Below are 25,605 nucleotides of genomic sequence, written 5' to 3' on the forward strand. Positions count from 1 at the left end.
AACATCCCTAGACATTAAAATGTGTAAACTTAACAAAGCATCATATTTGGAATACTCACCCTCATTTGATTGAATGTGTATTTCAAAGGATTTTCCTTGTAATCTCTATTTAACTATAGAGCACGATTTGCTCTGCAGTTATTTTCCATTCTGTTTTAGTATTTGTCTAAAAGTTTGAATATTTTGTATTGATATGATATTGTTTTGTTACTTAAACGTTCTTCTCTGTTGTTATCTACAACTTGATCAAAACTGTAATACTTTAGACAGCAATTGGAAAAATCTTTTTTAAATTTTAGAGTTAGGAGATCATATCAAGCTAATTCAACTCCATATTTATACTGAAAACTCCAAGACTCATGGAAACCAAGTGACTTGCTCTTTGTTAGCGATGTCTTATTCATCTTTGTATTTGTGGTACTTGGCCCTCTGACTTTCTCATCCATCCTCAGTGCTAGTAAATACCATTTAGATTGCTTTTAGCCTCACAACTGGTTAGTGGCAAAGCAGGGACAAAACTGAAGTGCTCTTGACTTATAGTCCACATAGGTAGTTTTTTTAGCTTTGTATTTAAAATTTTGTAGTATATGTATCAGCACAGTATTATAAGTGGTGAAATAATATTGTAATGTAATTTGTGAGAAGGACATTTTTTATTCTTTAATATTCTTTAAAGAATTGTCTAATTTAAATGGGACCTATCTATTAGGAGTTTTGAGTATCTTTCTTTGACTAAAATATTGTTGTATATCTTAAACCTAAAGTTGTTCTGCTCTTCTCTTGGCCCTTAGTTTAAACAAGATGGTACCATACAAACCATGTAATAAAGAAGTTCTCTCTTCCTGGGTTGCTATTAATATTGTTACCATTTATTTTCAGTTCAGATATAATTTTTTATGTGTGCATCACTGCATTATCTTGGTTGTTTAATATATCATTTCCTTTAACTCTCTACTCTGTTTTTTCCTGCTCCTAACCTTTTTTTCTCAACTTTTATTTGAGATAGATAAAATTAGTCTCTATGTTGTTTTTCATTAATTTTAGGATTAGGATTTAAGTTATATTTTTGTTGTACATCTAGAGTCTTGGTTTTGTGTGTTTTACAGCCATCTTTTCTTTGGCTTCAGTAAAGCTAGTCATCTGAATTTTTTTTCTTGGATTCTTACTGTCGTAACTTTATGTAATATAACACCATAGTATACCACAGTTGACACCAGCAATCAGAGGCAACTAACTGGCACCTCTGTCAGTTATTAGTGGCTCTCTCTGATTGCCTGGAATGATATACTACTTTTTTTTCCCCCTCTTTTGTGTCTTTTTCTTTCTTCATCCTTCTTTAAAAATTCTCTTTTCTTCTCTTACTTTTTAATCAACTTTCTAATTGCACTCAGTGACAGCTGTCAACATTGACTAGCCTCCATGGGGGCATATTAGTAAAGATTTTTAGCCCTAGTTTGTTTTAGATTTGAATCATTGATTTTGACCTGGATTTAGAGAATTAGTTGGTCATTTATCATAGGTGCACAAACACTATCATATTTATTTACGTTACTTAATGCTTAAAAATTGGTAAAAAAGGTTGAGAAAACTCTAGGAAGTGACTACCAGCTTACTTCTAGGTGATAGGCTTTAATTCCATTCTTTAATTTTTAATTTTTTATTATGAGAAATGTAAACACAAAAGTAGAGAGAAATAGACAAACTTGCCCCTAAACCCATCAGTTTTCAAGATTTTGTTATATTTGCTTCATTTACCCCTCCCCTCACCACTTTCCTTTATTTTTGACTGGAGTATTTAAAAGAATCAATCAATCAATATAATTTCACCATTACATACTTCAGTATACATGTCATGTTTATATGACATTTCCTTATATGGCTGCAATGCCATTATCACATTTAACAAATTAATAATGATGTCTTAGCCCTCAGTTTAAATAACTATTCCATATCCAGGTTTCCTGGTTGTCAGAAAAATGTCTTTTATAGGTGGTTTCTTCAAATCAGGATCCAGACAAAGTTCTCTCATTGCATTTGGTTGTTAATGTCTGTTAACTTATTCTAAAGGGCTTGATTAGGTTCTGATTCACCTTGTTGCTAGGATACTTCCTAGGTGATGCAGTGCACTTAATTTTGCAACACATCAGGAAACATGAAATATCTGTCTGTTTCACTTTTAGTGATCGGTGGGTTTGATTCAGGTGGTGACAGCTGGACCCCTCTATTGTAGGGTTCTCTATCAACCTTCCATCAGATTCATCCATTATATTTGATCATCCTTTAATGATCATTGCCTGAATCATTTGTTTTTTTTGAGTTGCAAAATGATGATTTCTATAATTCTGTCATTTATTAAGCTGTAATCTTTCACACAGAAGAACTTTACTTCATCAACTAGTCTACTTTATTGCCCTGAAATACAGTTCATACGTGAAAGGCAGGGTGAACAAATAAATCCCTTTAATTACCAGTTTTTAAAGTCAGGAATTGATGTCCACTTACTTTCAATGACCAGTGAGTATACTTTCATTTTTAATAGCATTTCAGTAGATGTGTTTGGTTAGACCAATATATCTTTTTAATAGCGAAAAGAAACTAACATGTATTGACAACTTAAAACAAAAGTATTATGTACATATATACATAGTAGGTTCTATGGAAGTTATTTTATCTCCTTTTGTCCTCATAAAAACCCTGTGACAAAGTTATCCTTGTTTTACATTTGGGTGTACTAAGACTCAGAATTTATGTAATTTGCTTAAAGTTGCACAACTAGTAAGTAGAACAACCCTTTTTAAAACTCACTTTATCTAACTCAGAGCCTCAGTGTTCTTTCCACCGTATTCCTTTGTTAGCAAACTCAAGTTGGCAGCATTAAGTGGGAGAATTTGATATCTAAAAATAACCACTTTTGCCTTTCTCTCTCATCTTAATGTAGAGACTTGACAGTTAGGAAAATGAGTACAACAAGCCCAATAAGGCCATGGGCATATTTTCTCTTATATGAATACTTATCTGCCCAGTATTGACAGCTCATTTTCCTCTTTGGGACTTTTGAACTACCTGTTTGCTGTTCCTCTTCTTCCTAAGTAATATCTGCTTTTCTCATTAGTATTTGTTGTCTGTTTGACCATCATGGTATTGTTGGGCTCTTAGGGGCTTGTAAAATACTTGTTTGATAGCGAAATAAGTAGAAATGGGTAACAGTGAGTTTTTCTTGAATGATAAAGAGGTTGCGGAATATATAAACTGAAGCCAGCTTAATAGGAGCTGGGAAAAACTAAAAATCAGAAGCAAAGTCTGCTGTGAATTGTCTCATGCTGGACATGCCGTTTATGAGGCATGTGAATTCTCATCTTTTTTCTGTCAACTTAGAATCAAGTTTTGGGAATTTGGGAGCCACGTAATTACAAAAATATCTGAACTTTCTCTGCTAGAATGTGATGATGTTTGTTGATTTATATTATTGAATTCACAATTTTATATTATTACTAGTGTGAAGCGTGTACAGAGGTATTCCTGAGACAGATATAATTATGCTCAGCTCTCTTAGGCCATGATGAAAGCTTTGTCGTGATTGATGAATAGGCAAGAATTGTTGTATATTTATACTCTATGGTGAGAAGAGAACTGAATTAGGAATTGATGGACATGGATTCTAGTCTACGCTCTATCCCTTTGACATCTATAACCTTAGGGAGGCAAATTGCTCACTTCCTCTGTCCTTGTTTTCCCCATGTATAAAGTGAAGGACTGGGACTTGTGAAATTCCTGCCACTGCTAAAATGGTATGGTGTTTAAGTGATTTTACAATGTCTTGTAAAAGACGTACTCCACTAAACATTATCTTTCTTCTCCATAAGGGTGTCTTACTACTACAGGCACTAACAAGAAGCAATGGAGCAATCCAGAAAATTGTTGCTTTTGAAAATGCTTTTGAGAGACTACTGGACATTATTACAGAGGAGGGGAACAGTGATGGAGGTATAGTATGAAGAGACTGATTTGAAGAGATTCCTTTTGTACTCACTAAATTGTTAACTTCTAGGGAATGCAATTGGAGGGAGAAATGAGAACTTTTACTTTATATTCTTTCTTTCACTATGGTATGTTCTGTATGGATTCCCTTTTATTTATCCTGTGTGATATTTGTTAGGGTTTTGGAATTTGGGTTGGTATATTTTGTCATTTCTGGAAAATCTCCACTATATTTCTTCAAATGCTGCTCTGCCACGTTTTCTCTTATCTTTCTAACCACAGATTTAATTCTCTGTCATCTGATTTGACTCGCACTCTATCATCTTACTTTCTCTTGTGTTTTCCATCTTTTTGTCTTTCCAGGCTTTATTCTGAATTATTTCTTATGACCTGTTTTCTATTTCAACAATTCTCTTTTCACTTATATTTAATCTGCTATTAAACATGTCCATTGAGGGTTTTTTCCCCCAGTTTTATTGAGATATAGTTGACATGTAGCACTGTATAAGTTTAAGGTGTCCAGCATAATCATTTCACTTACATGTATTGTGAAATGCTTCCCACAATCAGTTAACATCCATCCATTGAGGGTTTTTTCTTTTCTAGAAGTTCTTTTTGGTAATTTTCTATAATTTCCTTTTCTCTGCAGATGTTTTCAACTTGTCTTTTATTTCTTTGAACATAAACAATTATTTCATAGTCTCTGTCTGATAATTCCAATATTTTAAGTCTTTGTGGGTCTGGTACTTTTACTCTGCTGGTTCCTGTACATGGTACAGTGTTTTCTGTGTGCATGGTTATCTTTGACTATATGTTGTGTTGTACTTAATAGAATTATTTATAGGAATTTGAAGCCTAGGATGACAGTAATTTCTTTCAGAGAAAACATATATTTGTTTCTGCCAAGCCCTGGGGGTGCAATTTATCTGGGGGGATCAACTTAATCCAGATTCAAGTCTTGAGATTTCCTAAACCACTCAGGCAATGTAAACCCAGGGTACAAAATCTGAGGACAAGTTAACTTTTGGTTATTCTCACCCTGAGAATATGGCCCTTTGAAGTCCCAGCTTATTAGGTGGGGAGTTTTCTACTGGATTCCTTTCCTACCTTGTGTATGCTCTTGGCTTTCATTTATTTTCCCTCTGCCCCATGAGACTGTCAAAATGAAAGTTTTAGACTTTTCAAGATTGAGGAATGTACTCCCAGCCAAAATATGCTTTTATACTTGTTTACCTCTCTAAATATCCATTTTCTCTTCAGTTTTAGTCTGCTAAACTATCAACTCTTCATTATTCCTAAGGTTTTTTGGTTTTGTTTTTATTTTAATTCAACGTTTTTAGTTGTTTTTAGTAAGAGATTGATCAAAAAGCCTAGCACTAGGGTCAGAGGAAAAAATGAGTGTATTTGCATTCACTGAACTGGGATTAGCAAGTAGAGTAGTACAGTTGACGGTTGGCTATATTAATTTTAAGGGGAGGGCCAGGCTGGAGATAAAGATTTGGGAATCTTTAGAATATAGATGATAGATGAAACAAAATTAGATACACAAGAAAGGTTAGATGAGTCCCTTAAGGTGAGTGAAGAATGAGAAGGGAAGTGCTAGGATGGAACCTGAGGTATACCAGTATATAGGGGATGAGATATGAGGAGCAGGTATTGGTGAAAGAGACTGAGAAGAAACAGGCTGGGAGACGAGGAAAACTGCACTTTTAGAAGATCAGGGGAGTAGGTAGCAAGCTAGAAGTTGCTAAGATATCAAACAAGGTAAGGGTAGAAATGTATCTATGGGATTTAGGACATAGACATTATTGGTGACCTTGGGAAGAGCAGTTGCGTAAAGTGGTTGCCTCAGAATCCAGATTGCAGTGTCAGAGGAATGAGTTAGAAGCAGGAAATAGAAAGGTAGAGAAAACGCATACCAGGAATTTGGAAAAGGCAGGGAAGAGAGGTGAACAGGAAGTGGAAGTTGACAAGGAATGGTTTTTCTCTTCTTAAATTTTTTACTAATATGAAGTATTTGAAATGTATAGAAAATAGCGTAACAAACACTTATGCACCTACCATCCAATTCTATTAAATGCTTATATTTTGCTATATATATTTTAGATTTCTTTTAAGAAATAAAACACAGCAGGTAGTTAAGTCCTTTGTATAACCATTCTAATATGTTCCTCTACTTTCCTTCTCTAAGATGACAATGTTCTGATTTTGTTGTTTTCCCTTCTCATGTATGTTTTTATACTTTTTTTTTATGAGGAAGGTTCTTGGCCCTTAGCTAACATCCGTTGCCAGTCTTCCTCTTTTTGCTGAGGAAGATTAGCCCTGAGCTAACATCTGTGCCCATCTACCTCTTATTTTGTATGTGGGACGCCACCACAGCGTGGCTTGATGAACAGTGCGTAGGTCCATGCCTGGGATCCAGACCTGCGAACCCCCGGCCACTGAAGCAGAGCATGTGAACTTAACCACTATGCCATTGGACCAGCCCCTGTTTTTATACTTTTAACATGTATTTGTGTGACTCTGTATACATACCTCGTACATATGTATTCATAAACAACATATAGCATTACTTTGCATGTTCTCAAACTAGATAAAAAGTATCCTTCTGAATGTAACTTTACAATTTGCTGTTTTTATTCAGCATTATGTTTTTGAGATTTGTCCATGTTGATACACATTACTCTAGTTTATTCATTTTAAGTGCTGTGTATTATTCTGTAGGACAAATCCTCTGTGATCTGTTATTTTCTTATTGAGTTGACAATTCGGTTGTATCTATTTTTGCTAATATAAACTGTTGTAGTGAGCAGTCTTTATGTATCTACTTGTATATGAAGTTTCTCTACATTATATACCTACAAATAGAATTGTACTTTTTTTCATCTTTATCGGATATTGCCAAATTGCTTTCTTAAGTGATTTTATCAATCTATACATCCCTCAGCAGTGTTTTCAAGTTCCTGTTTCTTCACATCCTTGTCACTTCTTGCTTGCCAGTTTGATAGGGATAAGATGGTATCTCATTGAGATTTTATTTCATTTCTTAAACTAATGAAATTAAGCATATTTTCATGGGTGTTTTCACCGTCTGTTTTTGTTTGTCTGTTTGTTTGTCTTTTTCCCCCTCTGAATTACCTATTTGCCCATTTTAGTATAAAATCATTTTTCCTTTTCCAGTTGATTACTGGAAGTTCTTTATGTATTCTGGATACTAATCCTTTGTTGATTATACATGTTTCAGTTATCTTCTCCTCGTCTGGTTATACTGTTTCCATTCAAGTTTGAAATTTTAATGTAATCACATATTGGTTTCTTTTAATAATTTATGCTTATGTGTCTTGTTTAAGAAATCTATCTCTACTCAAGGTCATAGAGACTTTCCATCAGTTTCTTCTACTAAATGCTTTAAAATTGTGTCTTTTACATTTAATTAATGTGGATTTTGCATTTGAATGATGATATGACATTTGTAATCAAATTTCCATATGTTTGAAGATCTGTTTCTAAGTTCTCTGTTCTACTCCATTAGTCTGTTTGTCTAGCTCTACACTAAAACCACACTCTCTTAATTACTAAAGCTTCATAATAATCTCCTATCTATTAGAATATAGGAAAAATCTCATATCCTGACCCTCTTTAGAATGGCCTTAACAGGTCTTTTCCTTTTGTTCTTTTTTTTTTTTTTTTTTTTGGTGAGGAAGATTAGCCCTGAGCTAACATCTGTTGCCCGTCTCCCTCTTTTTTGCTGAGGAAGATTGGCTCTGGACTAACATCTGTGCCCATCTTCCTCTACTTTATGTGTGGGACACCTGCTGCAGCATGGCTTGATAGCAGTGCGTAGGTCCACGCCCGGCATCCGAACCCGTGAACCCTGGGCCACTAAAGCGAAGCACACAAACTTAACCACTATGTCACTGGGCCGGCCCTCCTTTTGTTCTTTCATTTGAGTAAAACTTGTTTGCTAGTCAAGTTCTGTGAAAGTCCCCATTGGGATTTTGATTGGAAGTATATTGAGTTTACAGATTAATTTAAGGAAAATTGTCATCTTTACCATATTGACTTTTTCCATCTATGAACCCAGGTATGTCTTCTAATTTATTCAGGTCTTCTTTTATGTCTTTCAGTCATGTTTTATAATTTTGAGCAAAAAAGTCTTATACCTTTTTTTATTAGATTCATTCCTAGGCATCTTATAGTTTTTGTTACCATATGAAGGGGATCTTTTTCTATTACCTTCTCAAATTGGTTACTACTTGATTTCTGTATATTGATCTTGTATCCAACCACCTTATTAAACCATTAGTTCTACTTGGGCTTTCTGTGTAGATAATCATATTTTCTACAAATAAGAATAATCTTTTTTTTCCCTTTTTAAATCTTATACCACTATTCTTTTCTTTTTTGTCTTATTGCACTAATTAGAATCTTTAGTACAGTGTTGCATAGTTGCTGACTTTAATGAGTGCTGATGTTTCACCATTAAGTTTGATTTTTGCTAAGAGTTTTTATCATGAATAATCCTGAATGTTAGTAAGTGTTTTTTTCTGTATCTATGGAGATTATTAGATTATTCTTTTCCTTTAATCTGTGAGGGCTTTTTCTTAAAGTGGGAGAGACAGCAACCCATTTAAGCAAGTAGAGGAAGTGGGGAGTGACTGAGGCGGGGGGTGGTGAACCAGTGGGACATAATACCTGACAAAGGAGGAAGGAATAGAATCTACAATAGAGGTAGAAATTGGCTTTTAAGATTGGAGAAGAAGCACGTCTTCCATCATAACATGGGAAGACACAGGTAAAGACACAGGTAAAGGTCCTTTTTCGGATTTGGTGATAAGACGTTAGATTGAAGGCAGAGTCATATGCTAAGAGTGAAAAAGGAGGACACAGTTAAGAATTATGGAGAAGGTTAAAAATAGTCTTTTACAGAATAGGAGAGCTAGTAATTAGGAAGACTACCAGGCAGGGATAAAGGCCCCATTGAGGGTGTTCCTCATGATTTTACAGCAGTGCAGACTGCTTGATGGTCAGCTGCCTAGGTGCAGATGTTGAAAAAAAGCTAGACAAGCAGTTTCACAGGCTTATGTCTTTTCCAGGAAGGTGCTATGAAAAGACAGTGAGACAAGAGAGCTTAGCATATTATCTATAAAGTGGAAGAAATGGAGATCTGTTTAGTCTAAGCTAGATAGGGAACGAAGTAAAGACGGGGGAGGGGTTTCTAAAAAGGGGGAGAAAAGACTTGATGAGTTGAAGGTCTCAGGGAAGGCATAGAACAGATATGTTGAGATTACTTGAGCTAGAAAGATAGGAGGTTTTAGTAAGAGAGTGTAAATTATCTCTGAAGATGAGGCCAAGGAACTGAGAGGTCCAGGTATTAGATGAGTTGTTGAAATTGAAATCAAGAGTGACAGCAGAATGGAGAGAGAAAGAAGACTTTGAGCAAGATGCTAGTGATGTTTTCAATGAACAAAGAATAATGACCACAAATTTGTTACCTGACTGCAGTGACAAGTGGTAAGAAATGGTAAGCCATATGACCTGAGCCTCAAGGGAACAGGAGATTTTTAGGAGAGGGTAGAGGAACTGTGATCTCTGGAAAGTACACTGGGCTGGGAGGATCATAGATTTCGTATCCTGATTCTAAGGTACGTGGGATTGAGAGCATGAACTGCCTTCACTTGAGAACGTTTAAAGAAAAGGAGCATTTCATGAAGTAATTGAGGGTATTGTTGTTAGTGCCATCAAGTCGATTCTGACTCCTAGCAACCCTGTGTACAGCAGAGCAGAACCCTGCCTGGTCTTTTTGTGCCATCCTCTCACCTTCCAGCGCTACATCAGACAACACTCTGCTGCTATTCATAGAGTCTTCATTGCCAATTTTTTTGGAAGCGGGCAGCCAGGTCTTTCTTCCTAGTCTGTCTAGTGTGGAAGCTCCGCTGAAACCTGTCCACCATGGGTGACCCTGCTGGAATTTGAAATACTGGTGGCATAGCTTTCAGCATCACACAACATGCAGCCACTACAGTATGACAACCAGCAGGCGAGGCGGGTGTTGTTGTTCCCTGATCAGGAAACGAATCTGGGCCACGGTGTTGTTGTTCCCTGATCAGGAAACGAATCTGGGCCACAGTGGTGAGAGCACCCAGTCTTAACCACTAGACCACCAAATTGAGGGTATAGTAGGTTTTAATAACCAACATTTGGGACTTTGAGGTGGCATCATGAAAGAATTTGAAAGGAGATTAAGTAGGGGAGAGGAAGTACAAAGCATTCTAAGATGAGAAAATGGAAGAACACAGGTGACCAGAGAGGTGCATATTTTCAGAGGTGACCAAGGAAAATGGGATTTTAAAGCAAGGTGGAATTAGCTTGTCTTCAGGGTTGCTAAGACAAGTGCCAATAGCTCCTTGTAACTGATAGTGGCCCTCAAGGCTCTGGAATTCATTTTGCGCACTGGAAAGAGGGCCTTCCGGTTATAGTGAGGGCTCTGACATTCTGTTTCCTCCAGAGCCTTCAGATGGTCCTAATGGCAGATCTTATTTAATGGAGATTTATGGTCCTGCATAAGAGACAGATATAGTGGTTCTTCCTCATGAGGTGAGGATCCACATGGTTCAGCAATATGAGGTAAGGAAGCCTCTAGTCTGGAGAGATTAGGACTGGTTAAATCAGAGACTCTTAAAAAGTATTTAAAATGTGCACCCTAAACATTTTATTTTAAGTTAAATATAATAAATTTTTTTTAATGTACATTTGTATACTAATCCTTTGAGTTAGGGCCAGAACTTTTTCTTTGAATGTGGGTCTGCTGACTGGAGTTTTTTATCATCTTTCTTGCAGACATCACACCTATAATACATCATGTACGATTTGCATTTTGGTTTCTTTAAAATGGAGTGCAGGATCTTTCTGGGTTTTTACAATTACTTTCCTTATTTTTTAGACTTGTATTATCCATATATAACAACAGTTGTTCTTAATGACTTGCTTTCATTGAGTTTTGCCAAAAATTTAAATTTAGTTTTCATAAAAATAGCTCTGTTGTCATACTTATATTTTAGCAGTTTACATAGTAGTTAATTAATAACCAGTGCAAACAGCATGGTAGATTTGTGAGCAAAAGTAATTTACTCTTAGGGGGGCGGCCCGGTGGCACAAATGGTTAAGTGCGTATGCTCCGCTTCAGCGGCCCGGGGTTCGCAGTTCAGATCCCAGCGCATGCTGACGCACCACTTGGCAAGCCATGCTGTGGTGGCGTCCCATATAAAGTGGAGGAAGATGGGTACGGATGTTAGCTCAGGGCGAATCTTCCTCAGCAAAAAAAAAAAAAAAGAGAGAGAGAAGGATTGGCATCAGATGTTAGCTCAGGGCTGATCTTCCTCACAAAAAAAGAAAAAGAAAAAAGTAATTTACTCTTAGATACAATACCAAAACATGATCCATGAAAGAAAATTGAGACTTCATTAACATTGGAAATTTCTCTGCAGAAGACACCGTTAAGAGAATGAAAAGATAGGCCACAGACTGGAAGAAAATATTTGCAAAACACATATCTGAAAAAGGATTTGTATCCAAAATATACAAGAACTCTTAAAATATAAAAATAAGTAAACAAACCAGCCAATTAAAACATGGGCAGTTGATCTGAACAGACACATCACCAAAGAAAATATATAGATGGCAAATAGCATATGAAAAGATGCTCAACATCGTGTATCATTAGGGAAATGCAAATTAAAATAACGATCCATCGCCACACACATTAGAATGGTGAAAATCCAGAACACTGACAACACCAAATGCAGGCAGGGGCACAGAACTACAGAAGCTTATTCATTGCTGGTAGGAACACAAATGGTACAACCACTGTGGAAGACAGTTGGGCAGTTTGTTACCAAACTAAACATCCTCTTACCGTATGATCCAAAAATCATGCTCCTTGGTATTTATCCAGATGAGTGGAAAACTTTTTATTCACACAAAATCCTACATGGGAATGTTTATAGCAGCTTTATTCATAATTGCCAAAACTTGGAAACAACCAAGATGTCCTTCAGTAGGTGAAATGGATAAACAAACTGTGATATGTCCAGACAGTGGAATATTAATCAATGTTAGAAAGTTACAAAGCCACAAAAAGACACCTTAAATGCCTATTGCTAAGTAAAAAATAAGCCAGTCTGAAAAGACTATATACTCTTTGATTCAAACTATATGACATTTGGAAAAGGCAAAACTATATATAGAGAGTAAAAAGATGTGTAGTTGCCAGCGCTTCAGAGGTGGGAGGAAAGAAGAATGAATAGGTATAAGACAGAGGATTTTAGAGCAGTGGAACTATTCTGTATATTACTGTAATGGTAGATACATGAGATTATATATATATATATATATATATATATATATATATATATGTGAAAACCCAAACAACAAAAAGAGTGAACCCTAATGTAAACTCTGGACTTTAATAATGTATCAGTATTCATTCATCAGTCATAACAAATGGACCACACTAATGCTAGATGGTAATAATAGGGGAGACTGAGAGGGAGGGAGTATATAGGAATTCTCTTTATTTGTTGCTCCGTTTTTCTGTAAACCTAAAGCTGCTCTAAAAAATAAAGTCTGTTAATCAAAAAAAAAAAAAAAAAAGCAGTTGATTCTTGTAAACGTACAGCTCATCTAGTAGGAGTAAAAGTGGGGTACTACTCAGAAGAACCTACTAGTTGTGAGCATCCAGCATCAGTCATATGCTTTACAAAGGAAACAGAGATCATTAGTTAAACTAGGACTTGGTAAAGTGGAGATCAAGCGTTAGCTGTCATAATAGTGTAAGCTGTAGTGTGGATGAAACTACCCTGGAGAGTGGTATGTTGTAAGCAGAGAGGAGGAAAAAAGGGAGAACAGGAACCATGAACGATAGGAAGCCTGAGGAGTGGTCAGAGTTCAGTAAGGAAAATCAGGAGAGAAAGGGAAGAAAGGGTTTCAAGGAAGAGACATAGAGACAACAATGTCAAGTACTTCTTAGAGATTAAATAAGACGGATTGACTCATTCAACAAATATGTAATAGTCACCCACTATGTGTTCACCTGATGTCTTGTCTCTGTCTCTGCTGAGGATACAGAGTAGGTCACTATATCCTCGTAGGGCATTCACAAATTCCTGTCTTTGTGAATTATAATCTAGTGGATAAGACAGATAACTACATAATAACAAAAGGAGCAGGCTACTGTGAAAGTATGTGGCTGGTGGTGCTAACATAGTCATAGGATCTTGGTAATGCTTCCTGAAGAAATGATGTTTAATCTGAGATTTGAAGAAAAAATATGAGTTACATTGAGGTGAATGGATAGTTGAACATAGAGGTCAAGAAATCACTGGGGGATCTGAGATAGAGCATGCAGATTGTGGCCTGTGGCCATCAGGAGTCAGAGCAAGGTCTCTGCCTTGTCATACTGAAGAGATGCTGAGCATGGAGATGTATCTTTTTTAAAATGTTTGGAGATTGAATTTTCCTTCAGGTTTTATCAGCCTTAACACTTCCGTTTTACGTTCTTTCCCCAGGTATAGTAGTAGAAGATTGTCTGATTTTGCTCCAAAACTTGTTAAAAAACAACAATTCCAATCAAAATTTTTTTAAAGAAGGCTCATATATTCAACGTATGAAACCTTGGTTTGAAGTTGGAGATGAAAATTCTGGCTGGTCTGCACAGAAAGTGACTAATCTGCACCTAATGCTCCAGGTATACTGTACTCAGACAGAAAGGTGTAAGAGTTTTGACAGTGATCCTTTCAAAAAGAAAAGAAAATTGCTTGTGTTAGGTAAATTCAGGATGTTCAGTTGGTTTTAAATGGACTTAAAAAAGAAACCTTTTAATACGAAGATTTGCTGTTATACTCAGAGAAAGAGATCCTACACACATACACACACATACACACCTATCACTCAGCTTCAATAATTATTAACATCTGGCAATTTTGTTTTATGTTTATTCCGCTCTCTTGCCCTACTCGATTATTTTAAAGCAAATCCAATCATAGTTTCCTGATGGGTTTTACACCAGAGAATAATAGGGTAGATTGTTGAATTTTTAAAATCTGTTTTCTTCAATTAAGCCTCTGATATAAAGTTTAATATTCATAATGCTGGGGCCGGCCCCGTGGGATAGCGGTTAAGTGTGCGCTCCACTGCTGGCGGCCCAGGTTCGGTTCCTGGGCACGCACCGACACACCGCTTGTCACGCCGTGCTGTGGCGGCGTCCCATATAAAGTGGAGGAAGATGGGCACGGATGTTAGCTCAGGGCCAGTCTTCCTCACCAAAAGGAGGAGGATTGGCACGGATGTTAGCTCAGGGCTGATCTTCCTCACAAAATAAATAAATAAATAAACAAACAAACAAATAAATAAATAAATAAAACTAGAGGGTTAATCCCTCTAGTAATTCAGGTCTGAATATTAGTGCATGCCCTAAGGGTTGCCTACATAGGGTTGGTTGGCTGATAATTAGGGTGACCATATGCCCCAGTCTGCTAGGACAGTATTCATTTTGTAATTACTAATAGTGTCCTCTTTCACTTCAAAAGTGTCCCAGTTTGGATAATAAATATGGCTAAAAACTGTGAAGAAAATATTTTACAGAAGAAAATGGGCAGAATCTTTCTATTTATACTCCCAACTTCATCATTTCTGTTTTCACATGTCAGTGTTACACATTTCAAGACTTTATTAGTTTTTTATGTTTTAGAAATAAAGTCCCAAGTGGTGAGCTTGATATCTTTGCCCAACAGTGCTTTCTTAGTAAAGGAAATTCCTTTAGAAAATTGCTTTTCAAATTGTGATTAGGGAGAGTGAAGGGATCTAATGATGTGCAAAAACTTATATATTGCCTGCCAAACAGTAAATATTTAAAAGTGCTTAAGGAGGCTACTCATGTTTTATAGTTTAGGGTCCTATGTAAAGAATCATTTTTGAAGAAAGTGTCGCTGTTTAAAAAGTAAAAGACTATTTTACTAAAAATAGTTTAGAATGCTGTATGTAAACAGAAAAATACAGTATTCTAATTATGTAATAAGTTGGTTCTTTAACTATTCTTTACTTTTAAAAAATCAGTAAACTAAGTAGATACTAATCTTAAGAACACAAACTTCATAATAAAAAAACTGACTTTTAGGGGTGCCGGCGCAAGTGGTTCAGTGTGCGAGCTCCGCTGCGGCGGCCCAGGGTTGACCGGTTTGGATCCCGGGTGTGCACTGACACACTGCTTGGCAAGCTATGCTGTGGCGGCGTCCCATATAAAGTGGAGGAAGGTGGGCACAGATGTTAGCCCAGGGCCAGTCTTCCTCAGCAAAAAGAGGAGGGTTGGCAGATGTTAGCACAGGGCTGATCTCCTCGCAAAAAAAAACAACAACAACAACTAAGTTTTATTCACTCTAATATTTTCTCCACCTCAAAGATTGAGTAGTTGGTACATTCATGAATTCACGGGCCACGCGTTCTTCTGCTTTTCGACCTATCAGAGTGCTTTCTTTATAGTTTTTTTTCAGGGTTGCTTGCATTTCAAGTTCTCTATTATGAAAATAAAAATGCATCAGAAATGATGATGGGGCCAGCCCTGTGGTGAAGTGATTAAGTTTGCGTGCTCTGCTTCAGCAGCCCAGGGTTCGCATGTTTGGATACTGGGCGTGGACCCACGCCCCACTTATCAAGCCATGCTGTGGCAGGCGTCCCACATAAAATTAAGGAAGATGGGCACAGATGTTAGCTCAGGGCCAATCTTCCTCAGCAAAAAGAGGAGGATTGGCAACAGATATTAGCTCAGGGCTCATCTTCCTCACACACACAAAAAAAATGATGATAAACAATCATATTTGGATAGATACATCCTAACTGGAACTAGGCATCATTGCAGTTATAATCATGATTAAATTGTAAGCCACTAAAAATTGAAATTGATCTGCTTGAGGATATTTCATTCTAGTTTTGCAGATTAAATGTGGGGGAAGCATCTTTTTGAAAAGTTTTTTAGTTTCAAAATATTTTAATTTTTTCCTGAAATGATAGTTTTATGACTGGTTCTATGTCCTATCCTTATAGGAATCCCGTCTCTGCCATTTTTTGGACAGGTACTGCCAGTGACTCTCAGAAAGCTCATTACCTTATGCGAGAATCCTTTCCATTGTTAGGTAGTTCTTATTAGTAAAAACTTACTCTATATAATGAGTCAAAATTTGCCGTGATATAGCTTCTACAAACTTCCCCTTGTTTTGTTCTCTGGGAAAATACAAGTCTATTCTTTGTGATATTTTACATACTTTAATGTTGTTACTAGGTCTTCCCTTATTTTCTTATCTTTAGAGTAAGCATTCCCTCTTTCTTCAGCCAGCCTTTGTACTTCTCTGTCATCTAGAAATTTGATAATTACTTTTTCTTTATTTACATTATCGATAAAGATTCAACTGCTGTTAGATGATATTAAGGAATTATTGTTGATTTTGTTAGGTATAATAATGGCATGATGATTATGTTTTTTAAAATCCTTACCAGTTAGAGATGCATATAGAAATATTTATGGGTGAAATGACATATAGCTTAGTATTTGCTTTAAATATATATTTTTTCAAAGTAGGGGTAGAAGGAGAATAAATTTTTTTTAAAAAGCATCAGGGAAGTCTGACTAGAAAAGGCCGAGGACGGGAACCAGTATATAATCCTAAAGCCTTTCTCTAGTGACATCAATTTGTTAATCACCCTTTTAATAAAATATTATCAAAAATATCCCATTTGATCTTGATATACAAGATTTTCTAGACACATAGACATCTAACTTGTTTTAAAATGCAAGATATATATAAAATTATTTTGAAGATGTAATGGGGCCGAACACTTGTTTGGGATAACATTTTTCATGTTTCTGAAATTTCATGTTCAAGTTCAGACTGATCATAGAATCTTAGGGGTTTAATTAGCATTGACAATCAGTGAGGCCAACCCCTTGCCTAATGCACAAATCTTCTACTGTATCATCAGTTCTTAGTTTTAGCCTTTTCTTTAAATATATCCAATTTAGGGGGAATTTGTCATACGTCAAGCCATTCTATTTTCAGACCTGCTCTGTAATTAGATAGTTCATCCTTACTTTGATAGGAAATCTACCATTTACTGTTACTTATTCATTCCTTCATTTATTGAATATTGACTATGTTACAAATACTGTGCTTGTTGTTTGGGATACAAAAATGACCGAGGCAGTTACTGCTCTCTGGGAGTTCACAGTTAGCTGAAGGAGACAAACAAGCAGCTAGCATAACGTAGTATGTACTGTAACAGAACTATTGGCATGAGAGCTTGAAGGAAAGAGCACCTAGATCTGGCTGAACAGGTCAGGGAATCCTTCACGTAGATTTTCTTGTTCAAATAGATCAAATTTGCCTCAGAATTTTTCAAATCTTTAAAGACAAGTTTTGTTTTCTCTTTCTTTCGCAGCTTGTTCGTGTACTGGTATCTCCCACCAACCCTCCTGGTGCTACCAGTAGCTGCCAGAAAGCTATGTTCCAGTGTGGCTTATTGCAGCAGCTGTGCACTATCCTAATGGCTACTGGAGTTCCTGCTGATATCCTGACTGAGGTAAACCAAATGAAGACAGAGGCTGCTCTGGGGAAGTTGAAATCAGGAATCCTAGGAATAATTAGATACCAACCGAAGGAAAAGCCGTGATAGTAAACCATTTTTATATGTTAAATTCCTTATTGATCCTACTAAAATATAATTAGCATAATGATTATGCTAATTTGCTATCTGCTATTATGGCTATCTGCTAACCCAAGTAGAGCCCTATATCTTTTTTTTTAAATATCCCTTTCTCTTTCCTGAGTTATAATAGTGTTCTTTTTTCATTTTACTGATTTTCTATGTATTTATGCATATTAATACTGTCATATGGGCCGGTCCCATGGCTTGGCGGTTAAGTGCACGCGCTCCGCTACTGGCGGCCCAGGTTCGGATCCCGGGCGTGCACTGACGCACCGCTTCTCCGGCCATGCTGAGGCTGCGTCCCACATACAGCAACTAAAAGGATGTGCAACTATGGCATACAACTATCTGCTGGGGCTTTGGGGGGAAAGAAAAATGGAGGAGGATTGGCAATAGATGTTAGCTCAGAGCCGGTCTTCCTCAGCAAAAAGAGGAGGATTAGCATGGATGTTAGCTCAGGGCTGATCTTCCTCACAAAAAAATAAAATAAAATAAAATACTGTCATATGCTTACCACATCATCCCCTATCGCAGACCTTTCTCTGGAAGCCTTCCATCATCCTGTGCCAGCGTGGGCTGGTTATTCTCTGCTTCTGCTGCATGTCTCTTGTCCTAGGACTTTTGTCCGCCATCCTTCTAGGATTTCCTTTTACGTCACTCGTGACTTGGATTCCTTAGTTATCTGGATTCCATGTCTTTTTCCCTCCCCCTTGATTCATTATCTTATTTTACTTAACTTCCTGAAAAGGGGTGAATGACAAGAGAATACGTTTTTAGCTCTTTCATGTCATGCCTCTACCTTCTGTGTTAATTCGATGTTTGGCTAGGTATAGAATTCGGAAATCACTAACACTCGCCTTTCAGAACTTGATTGCAGTGTTGAAGTCTAAGGCCATTTGGAATCTTAACCCTTTTTATGTAACCTGTTTTTTCTCTCTAAAAACTTTTGGGATCTTTTCTTTATTTTTGGCTTCCTGAAATTTTCTGATGATGTGCTATACTGGAGACATTTTTTTTCCCCAATTATTTTTGGCACTCCCTGGGCCCTTTCAAGACAGAGACATATGTCCTTCAGTTCTCAGGATGTTTTTTGTATTCCTTGATAATTTCCTTGTTTCTGTTCTGTTTCTGCAACTCTATTAATAGATTGTTGGACTTTCTGAATCTAGTTTGTCTTTATTTTATTTTCTTGGAGGTTTTTTCAATTTTATTCTTAAATTGAATTTTTAATTTATTACATTTTAAATTTATTCTCTGATTTTATTTTAAAACATCGTTTTCTTGTTTTATAGAGATAAATTCTATCTCTTAGAAGATATTATTAATTTTAGTTTTTGAGATTTTAAATGCATGTGGTCTTTTTTTTTTTTTTTAGCTTTTTTTTTGGGGGGGGGGAGGAAGATCAGCCCTGAGCTAACATCCATGCCAATCCTCCTCTTTTTGCTGAAGAAGACTGGCCCTGAGCTAACATCTGTGCTGATCTTCCTCCACTTTATGTGGGACCCCACCACAGCATGGCCTGACAAGTGGTGCTTCGGTGCACGCCCAGGATCCGAACCCAGGCCACCAGCATCGGAGCGCGCGCACTTAACTGCTATGCCACGGGGCCGGCCCCTCAAGTGTTATTTTTATTTTATTTTATTTTATTTATTTATTTTTTGTGTGTGAGGAGAACTAGCCCTGAGCTAACATCTGATGCCAATCCTCCCCTTTTTTCTTGAGGAAGATTGGCCCTGAGCTAACATCCATGCCCATCTTCCTCTACTTTATATGGGATGCCACCACAGCATGGCTTAACAAGTGGTGCATTGGTGCGTGCCCGGGATCCGAACCTGTGAACCTCGGGCTGCCAAAGCGGGGCACTCGCACTTAACTGCTTGCGCCACCATGCCGGCCCAAGTGTTATTTTTAGTTGGAGGCCTATGCTTAATGTTTTAAAATGTTATGTTGAGAAAGTGTTATAAGATTATAATGCTGTCACAGACTTTTTTGGTGTCTGAATTTTTGGCATTTAAAAGTAAAAAGCAGAAAGATGTAAGTTTCTTCTTTTTAAAACGATTTCCTTCCTTGAGTTACTTTCTCTAAGTTTTCTTTTTTTTTTATTCCTTAACAGACCATTAATACTGTATCAGAAGTTATTCGAGGATGCCAAGTAAACCAAGACTACTTTGCTTCTGTAAATGCACCTTCAAACCCACCAAGGTAGGCAAAGGGGAATTTAGAGATTTCTCTGAGGAAATAAAAACTTAACTTTAGTATATCTTGTATACACATCTTATTCTTTTAAGAATTTCAGTTGTGTGATTTGAAACTAGAAATTATCTGACAAGATAAATACGTTAGTATTGTAAAAGAGTTTGTGGTCTTTGGAGCTTAAGTATTTGGACTCAGATATCACCTCTTCCACTTCCTTGCTGTGCCTTAAGCAAACGAAGCACTGCACTTCTCAGCTGCAGTTATCTTTTCTGTGAAATGGAGATGGAAATACTTAACTTGCTGGTGTTCAGGCTATGGTTCTTCAGTCAACAAAAATGACTAGTTATTGATCTGTGTACTTGGGTTGTTGCAATGTTTCTTTTTGTTCTTTTCTTTTTAAATGCAACAGACCGGCAATTGTAGTACTTCTCATGTCCATGGTTAATGAAAGGCAGCCATTTGTATTGCGCTGTGCTGTTCTCTATTGTTTCCAGTGTTTCTTATATAAAAACCAAAAAGGACAAGGAGAAATTGTGTCAACGCTTCTACCTTCCACCATTGATGGTAAATAATGTAGTAGTTCTAATTTCTGTTTTAAAAAGTAAATAATTGTCTTTCAAACTTTTAATGGTCAAGTATATCATAAATAATAAAAGACCCTGGATGTAGTAGAATATTTAAAATATGGCATTTTCTTGAATTTGCTTTACAAATGTAGTTTTTAATTAAGATAATAATTTTCTAAAATATTACCATCATCAGTTTGATGCCTAAAGTGTTCGAATATTTCTGTTTTGCTACTTTTCATCCAAGGTACTTTTTTGTCATCTTTTGTTTTGAAAAGCAGACTTTTGAAAATGTTGCTTAATACTATTAACAAACTTTTAAATAGTATTTCATACTATTTTTTTGTGTATGGAAAACAATGTAATTAATTTTTATATTGTTATCTCTCTGCCATCTTTGTAGCAACAGGTAATTCTGTCTCAGCTGGTCAGTTATTATGCGGAGGTTTATTTTCTACTGACTCCCTTTCAAACTGGTGTGCTGCTGTGGCGCTTGCCCATGCTTTGCAAGAAAATGCTACCCAGAAAGAACAGTTGCTCAGGGTTCAACTTGCTACAAGTATTGGCAACCCTCCAGTCTCTTTATTGCAACAGTGCACCAACATCCTTTCACAGGTAAAGTAGCAAGTGAAACTTCTCTAAGGGGGTAAAAGTTTCCGCTATAGGTTTTGATGTCAGTGATACAAAGATGTAAGGACGTCCTTCATAGATGCAGATGAAAAAAGAAAGAGGCAAGGACTTATCTGCTCATTTAGCTCATTGTAACCAGCAACAGTTTTGTGGAGAGAAAGCAATAAATACTCTTACAAGAATGGTTAATACCTAAGGTCTACATCATGATGGAAGCATATGTTCTGGGCAGAAAGGTGTTTTTTTGTTTTCATTTTAAATCATCCACAGTGTTCTTGCATGTCATTTTCTCTCTCTGCTCAATAGCTTAATTCAGTCAGTTTATGAGAGGGAATAGGATAAAGTGGTTCATAGCTGTGTACCTCTGACTTTCTCTTCCCAGAGCAATTGGTCTGCCTTTCAGAAAACAAAGGTGGAATACCAGGCCATTGCTTATATAGTTAAACAATATACCCCTTGATGATTGTGAGCTCTCAAATACTCAAAACCCCAAGGCATATAATTTACCTAGTATGATGTAGAAAAACATAACTAAAAATGTTTGCATTGTTTGCATTCCTTTAGACTCCTAATGAGAACAACAAAACTTCATTGAAGAGTGGGCGCTAAGGCATTTAGGAATGTCAGTTACTATTAGATGATTTGCCCACATGTACAAGCCTTACTGTTGAACAATTCATTTTCATGCTTTAGCAAAACTATAAAGCCATCGATGTTGAGTCACTCAGGGAGAGTAAAAAATGTGGATAAGTCTAAAATTGCTCTATCCACTAGAATTATCCTACCTCTTCCCCATGATAATGTGCCATGTTCTTCTTAATTTTTCCACAATCATTCAATTGTTTTATTGTGAGCTTTTAAAGAAACATCAGTGTCATCCATAGGAAGTTATAAATGAAAGTGTAAAAATTAACTGTAGTGAAAAGGGAGTTAAAACCCCCTTTGTTGTTTAAAATTGGTTTACTTCAATTGGAAGTGTATTTTGTCTTGATTTACCGTTTCTCTCTTCGTGATTTAAAAAAACTACCCCAAAATATTCATATCTTTACTTATTTAGTATTTAGCTTTCTCATGTTGCTGTCTGTTGAAAACAACTTTTCGTAAGCCAAATAGTAATTAACTGTCTGACCACTATCACGACAGACTTTGCTGTAACCTTGTAATTATGATTAATGCATAATGAGAAATCCTTAAGATAGTGATATATTCCCACTCTAAGTAATCACAGTGCTATAAAATTATCCTTTCTCCTCTAAAATGTATGTGCATTGTTATATAATAAAAGATTAGAACTGTCCTATCCCAAATTATTGGCTTGGGTTTGTAGAGAGACTGTATTTGAGGGATTTTTCTAGATTTAAATTTTTCTGAAGCAGTAATATTTATGAATAATTTTTAATGTATAATTTGCAGGGTGATAAGATCAACAGACGGGTATGTATCACTTGTTTAAGCTTAGGCATTTCCTCCTACAGCAAGGCTTTTTCTTTGTCTTGGGTTTTGCTGATTGGTTTTTTTTAACTGCTTGTTTGAAGTTATATTCTACTCACACTTTTATGTGTCAGCAAGTGTATCTCTATCATAAGTGGCTCTCCAGTTTTTCTCTATGGGGTATTGTAGTGGTGTTACTAAGAACTATGGGAATGAGAATCTGAAGCTATACTTGTGCTTCCTCCGGGGTTGCTTGCACTTTCTAGAATTCCTTGGTTTTGGTTTTTTTTTGTGTGGTTTTTCACCCAAGCTTGCTTCTTTATTTCCCCTGAAACCATTTCAAAGGTAGTGAAATTTAGGGTTAAGAATTTTATCTTTAGTTAATCAGTATATGAAAGAAAGTGATGACTTTTATTTTACTTAGATTATTGAAAAAGTACGATAGTAAGTATAGTTTTGTAATTTGAAAAGTTTTAAATTAAATATTATGAGTTATTCTGGATGTAATCCATATGCTGCAGCTACCACTGGGGATTAGCTTTTGATGTGTAGAGGGGAGAGTGATTTGTGTTTGGTTTTGATTTGTTTTGTTTTGTGGAGTGTTTGACAAAAAGGAGTGTACCTTAATATCCATATTTGGGCATGTGTTCAAGTGTGCAATATGAGTAGTAATAACTGAGGTCCTGTTAGAAATTGTATCTTCATGTATAAGCATGATTTAACATGTTAGTAACTCACACACAGACATACTTGGCAGCTTTAGCCTGCAGAATTTTTGGTATTAGGTATTTTGTAACTATACATGTCAACCGTTTAAAAGGGAATTTTTTGGAGGTATAATAATTTACACACAGTAAAATTCACAGACCTTAAGTATTCAATCTGATGATTTTTGATGGTTGAACATACCTCCATAACAAGATGGAGAACATTCAGAATACCAGAAAGTTCCATCATGCCCCTTTCCTATTAATTCTCTATCCCCAGAGGCCACCACTAGAAAGTGAATCTAATCATAATACTCTAGAACCTCATGTTAATGCTCAAACACTAGAAGTTTAAAATGTTAGTTTTTCATATTTTTTTAGTAAACAATGCAAAAATACTGAACTTGAAATCCATGAAGTAGGAATAAGAGGGATTTTTATTTAGCAAATGTAATGAGGGAAACATAATAGCTTATGTTAAAAGATAGGATGATTCAGCTTCAATTATTTTGTTTGTGGATCTCTTCCATCCTGTAAAATCTGTGATTTCTGGTAACTAAACCCTCAGAATGCTCTGAAATTATAATTTCAATGTTCATTTGTTTTTCCAAATCTCCTCAATAGTTCACACACTCTGGGGGGGCTGGGAAGAGATATGTACTTGTTCTTGACTTAAAGCTATAAACAGACATACAAACAAATACATAAATGTATAAACAAAATGAATAGTTTTAGTCAGAAAGTGGAATGTGGCTTTCTTTTAGCTGTTCTAGGTGTTTATCTTATAAAGAATCCATCAGAAGATCAGAAGCAATGGCATCAAGGGTTTTGATAGCCTTTAATGCCCAGTTTCTAGTTTTATTTTTTGGAGGGAGAGAGCAGCTTGATCAGGATTTTGTTGGATTGATCTTACTCTTAACATTTTTATCATGGTACACTGGACGAATATTATAGTATTTTTGTACTCGTTAATAGTTTTTTTTTTTAATTTTGGAAAATTTAGAAAAATAGATAGTAGAAAGAGAATAATGTCCCTCATTCTACTATCCAAAGATAACTGGGGTAAAATTTCAGATTTTTTTTTCTATACTATTTATTTACATAGCAGTTATCATACATTAGATTCCATTTTGTATTCTGCATTTTTTCTTATGAGTATTTTCCATGTTATTAAACACTAAATCAACATCACTTGATATGATTGCATAATGAAAATTTCACCAAGTATGTATATACCATAGGTTAGTAAACCATCTTCTTATTTTTGTACATTTAATTATCTTCCTTTTTTCTTTATTATAAATCATGGTCTGGTGAACATCAGAATAATATAGTCTGCACAAAAGAGCATTATTACACAGTCCTCACTTTGCGTGTTTTCAACATGCATGGATTTCTGTTAACACAGCAAAGTAGGGACCCACCTATATTTCACTAAGTTAAAATAAAAAAAGTTATCCCAGCAGTTATATTGTTTTTTACTATTCCCAGTTCAAACTTTATTCTGCCATCTATTTTATAATTTTATTTATTTATTTATTTATTTCCCCCAAAGCCCCAGTAGATAGTTGTATGTCATAGCTGCACATCCTTCTAGTTGCTGTATGTGGGACGTGGCCTCAGCAAGGCTAGAGAAGCGGTGTGTTGGTGCGCGCCCAGGATCCGAACCCGGGCCACCAGCAGCGGAGTGCACGCACTTAACCACTGAGCCACGGGGCCGGCCCCTCTGCCATCTATTTTAAATTTGGGGCGTTAGTTCTGCTTTTAATATGCTAGTATGTAAAGAGTCATAGAATTGCAGAGCTAGAAAGGATGATAATAGTTTATAACATTTGTAGAGTACTTACTGTGCACCATGCACTCACTGTTCTAAGTTGTCTACATGTATTAACCCATTTAATCCACTCCACAACTCTATGAGATAGGTATTAACTCTTACCTCTATTTAAGGATGAGGAAGAGAAGTTCAGTAAGTTGCCTAAGGCTTCATGGCTGTTGAGTTTTAGAAGCAGGACATAAATCCTGATATCCTGGCTTCAGAGCCTGCCCTCTTAACCTCTGTGTTTGAAATCATTTAATCCAACCACCTCTGTTTACTAAATGAGGAAATTGGGGCCCACATAGCATATTAAACTTGTACAAGGTAAGACAGTAGAAGATTTGGTTCTTCTAATTCCCAACCAAATGTCCTTTTCACTGACACCATACTGCCATTCTTAGAATTAAAACTTCAGTCCTTTAAAAAATATTTATAGGGGCCAGCCCTCTGGCATAGTGGTTAAGTTCCATGCACGCTGCTGCAGCTGCCTGGGTTTGCAGGTTCGGATCCCAGGCATGGGCCTGTA

At 36.3% G+C, this 25,605-nt stretch overlaps 1 protein-coding gene across 3 annotated transcripts in view; it reads left to right on the forward strand.

Moving 5' to 3' along the window:
- The window catches only part of USO1 (USO1 vesicle transport factor), a 90,418-nt gene that overhangs the window by 44,685 nt on the left and 20,128 nt on the right, over nucleotides 1-25,605 (forward strand). For 2 of the 3 annotated variants that reach the window (XM_058547273.1, XM_058547276.1), the window contains exons 8-14: nucleotides 3,864-3,984; nucleotides 13,545-13,723; nucleotides 17,464-17,604; nucleotides 19,844-19,932; nucleotides 20,336-20,490; nucleotides 20,896-21,107; nucleotides 22,536-22,556. In XM_058547273.1, the coding sequence (XP_058403256.1) occupies nucleotides 3,864-3,984; nucleotides 13,545-13,723; nucleotides 17,464-17,604; nucleotides 19,844-19,932; nucleotides 20,336-20,490; nucleotides 20,896-21,107; nucleotides 22,536-22,556 (918 nt within the window). The remainder of the gene's footprint in view (nucleotides 1-3,863; nucleotides 3,985-13,544; nucleotides 13,724-17,463; nucleotides 17,605-19,843; nucleotides 19,933-20,335; nucleotides 20,491-20,895; nucleotides 21,108-22,535; nucleotides 22,557-25,605) is intronic. The other variant, XM_058547275.1, reaches the window with a different exon arrangement.

The sequence above is a fragment of the Diceros bicornis genome, chromosome 8 (assembly GCF_020826845.1).
Source record: "Diceros bicornis minor isolate mBicDic1 chromosome 8, mDicBic1.mat.cur, whole genome shotgun sequence".
NCBI lineage: Eukaryota > Metazoa > Chordata > Mammalia > Perissodactyla > Rhinocerotidae > Diceros > Diceros bicornis.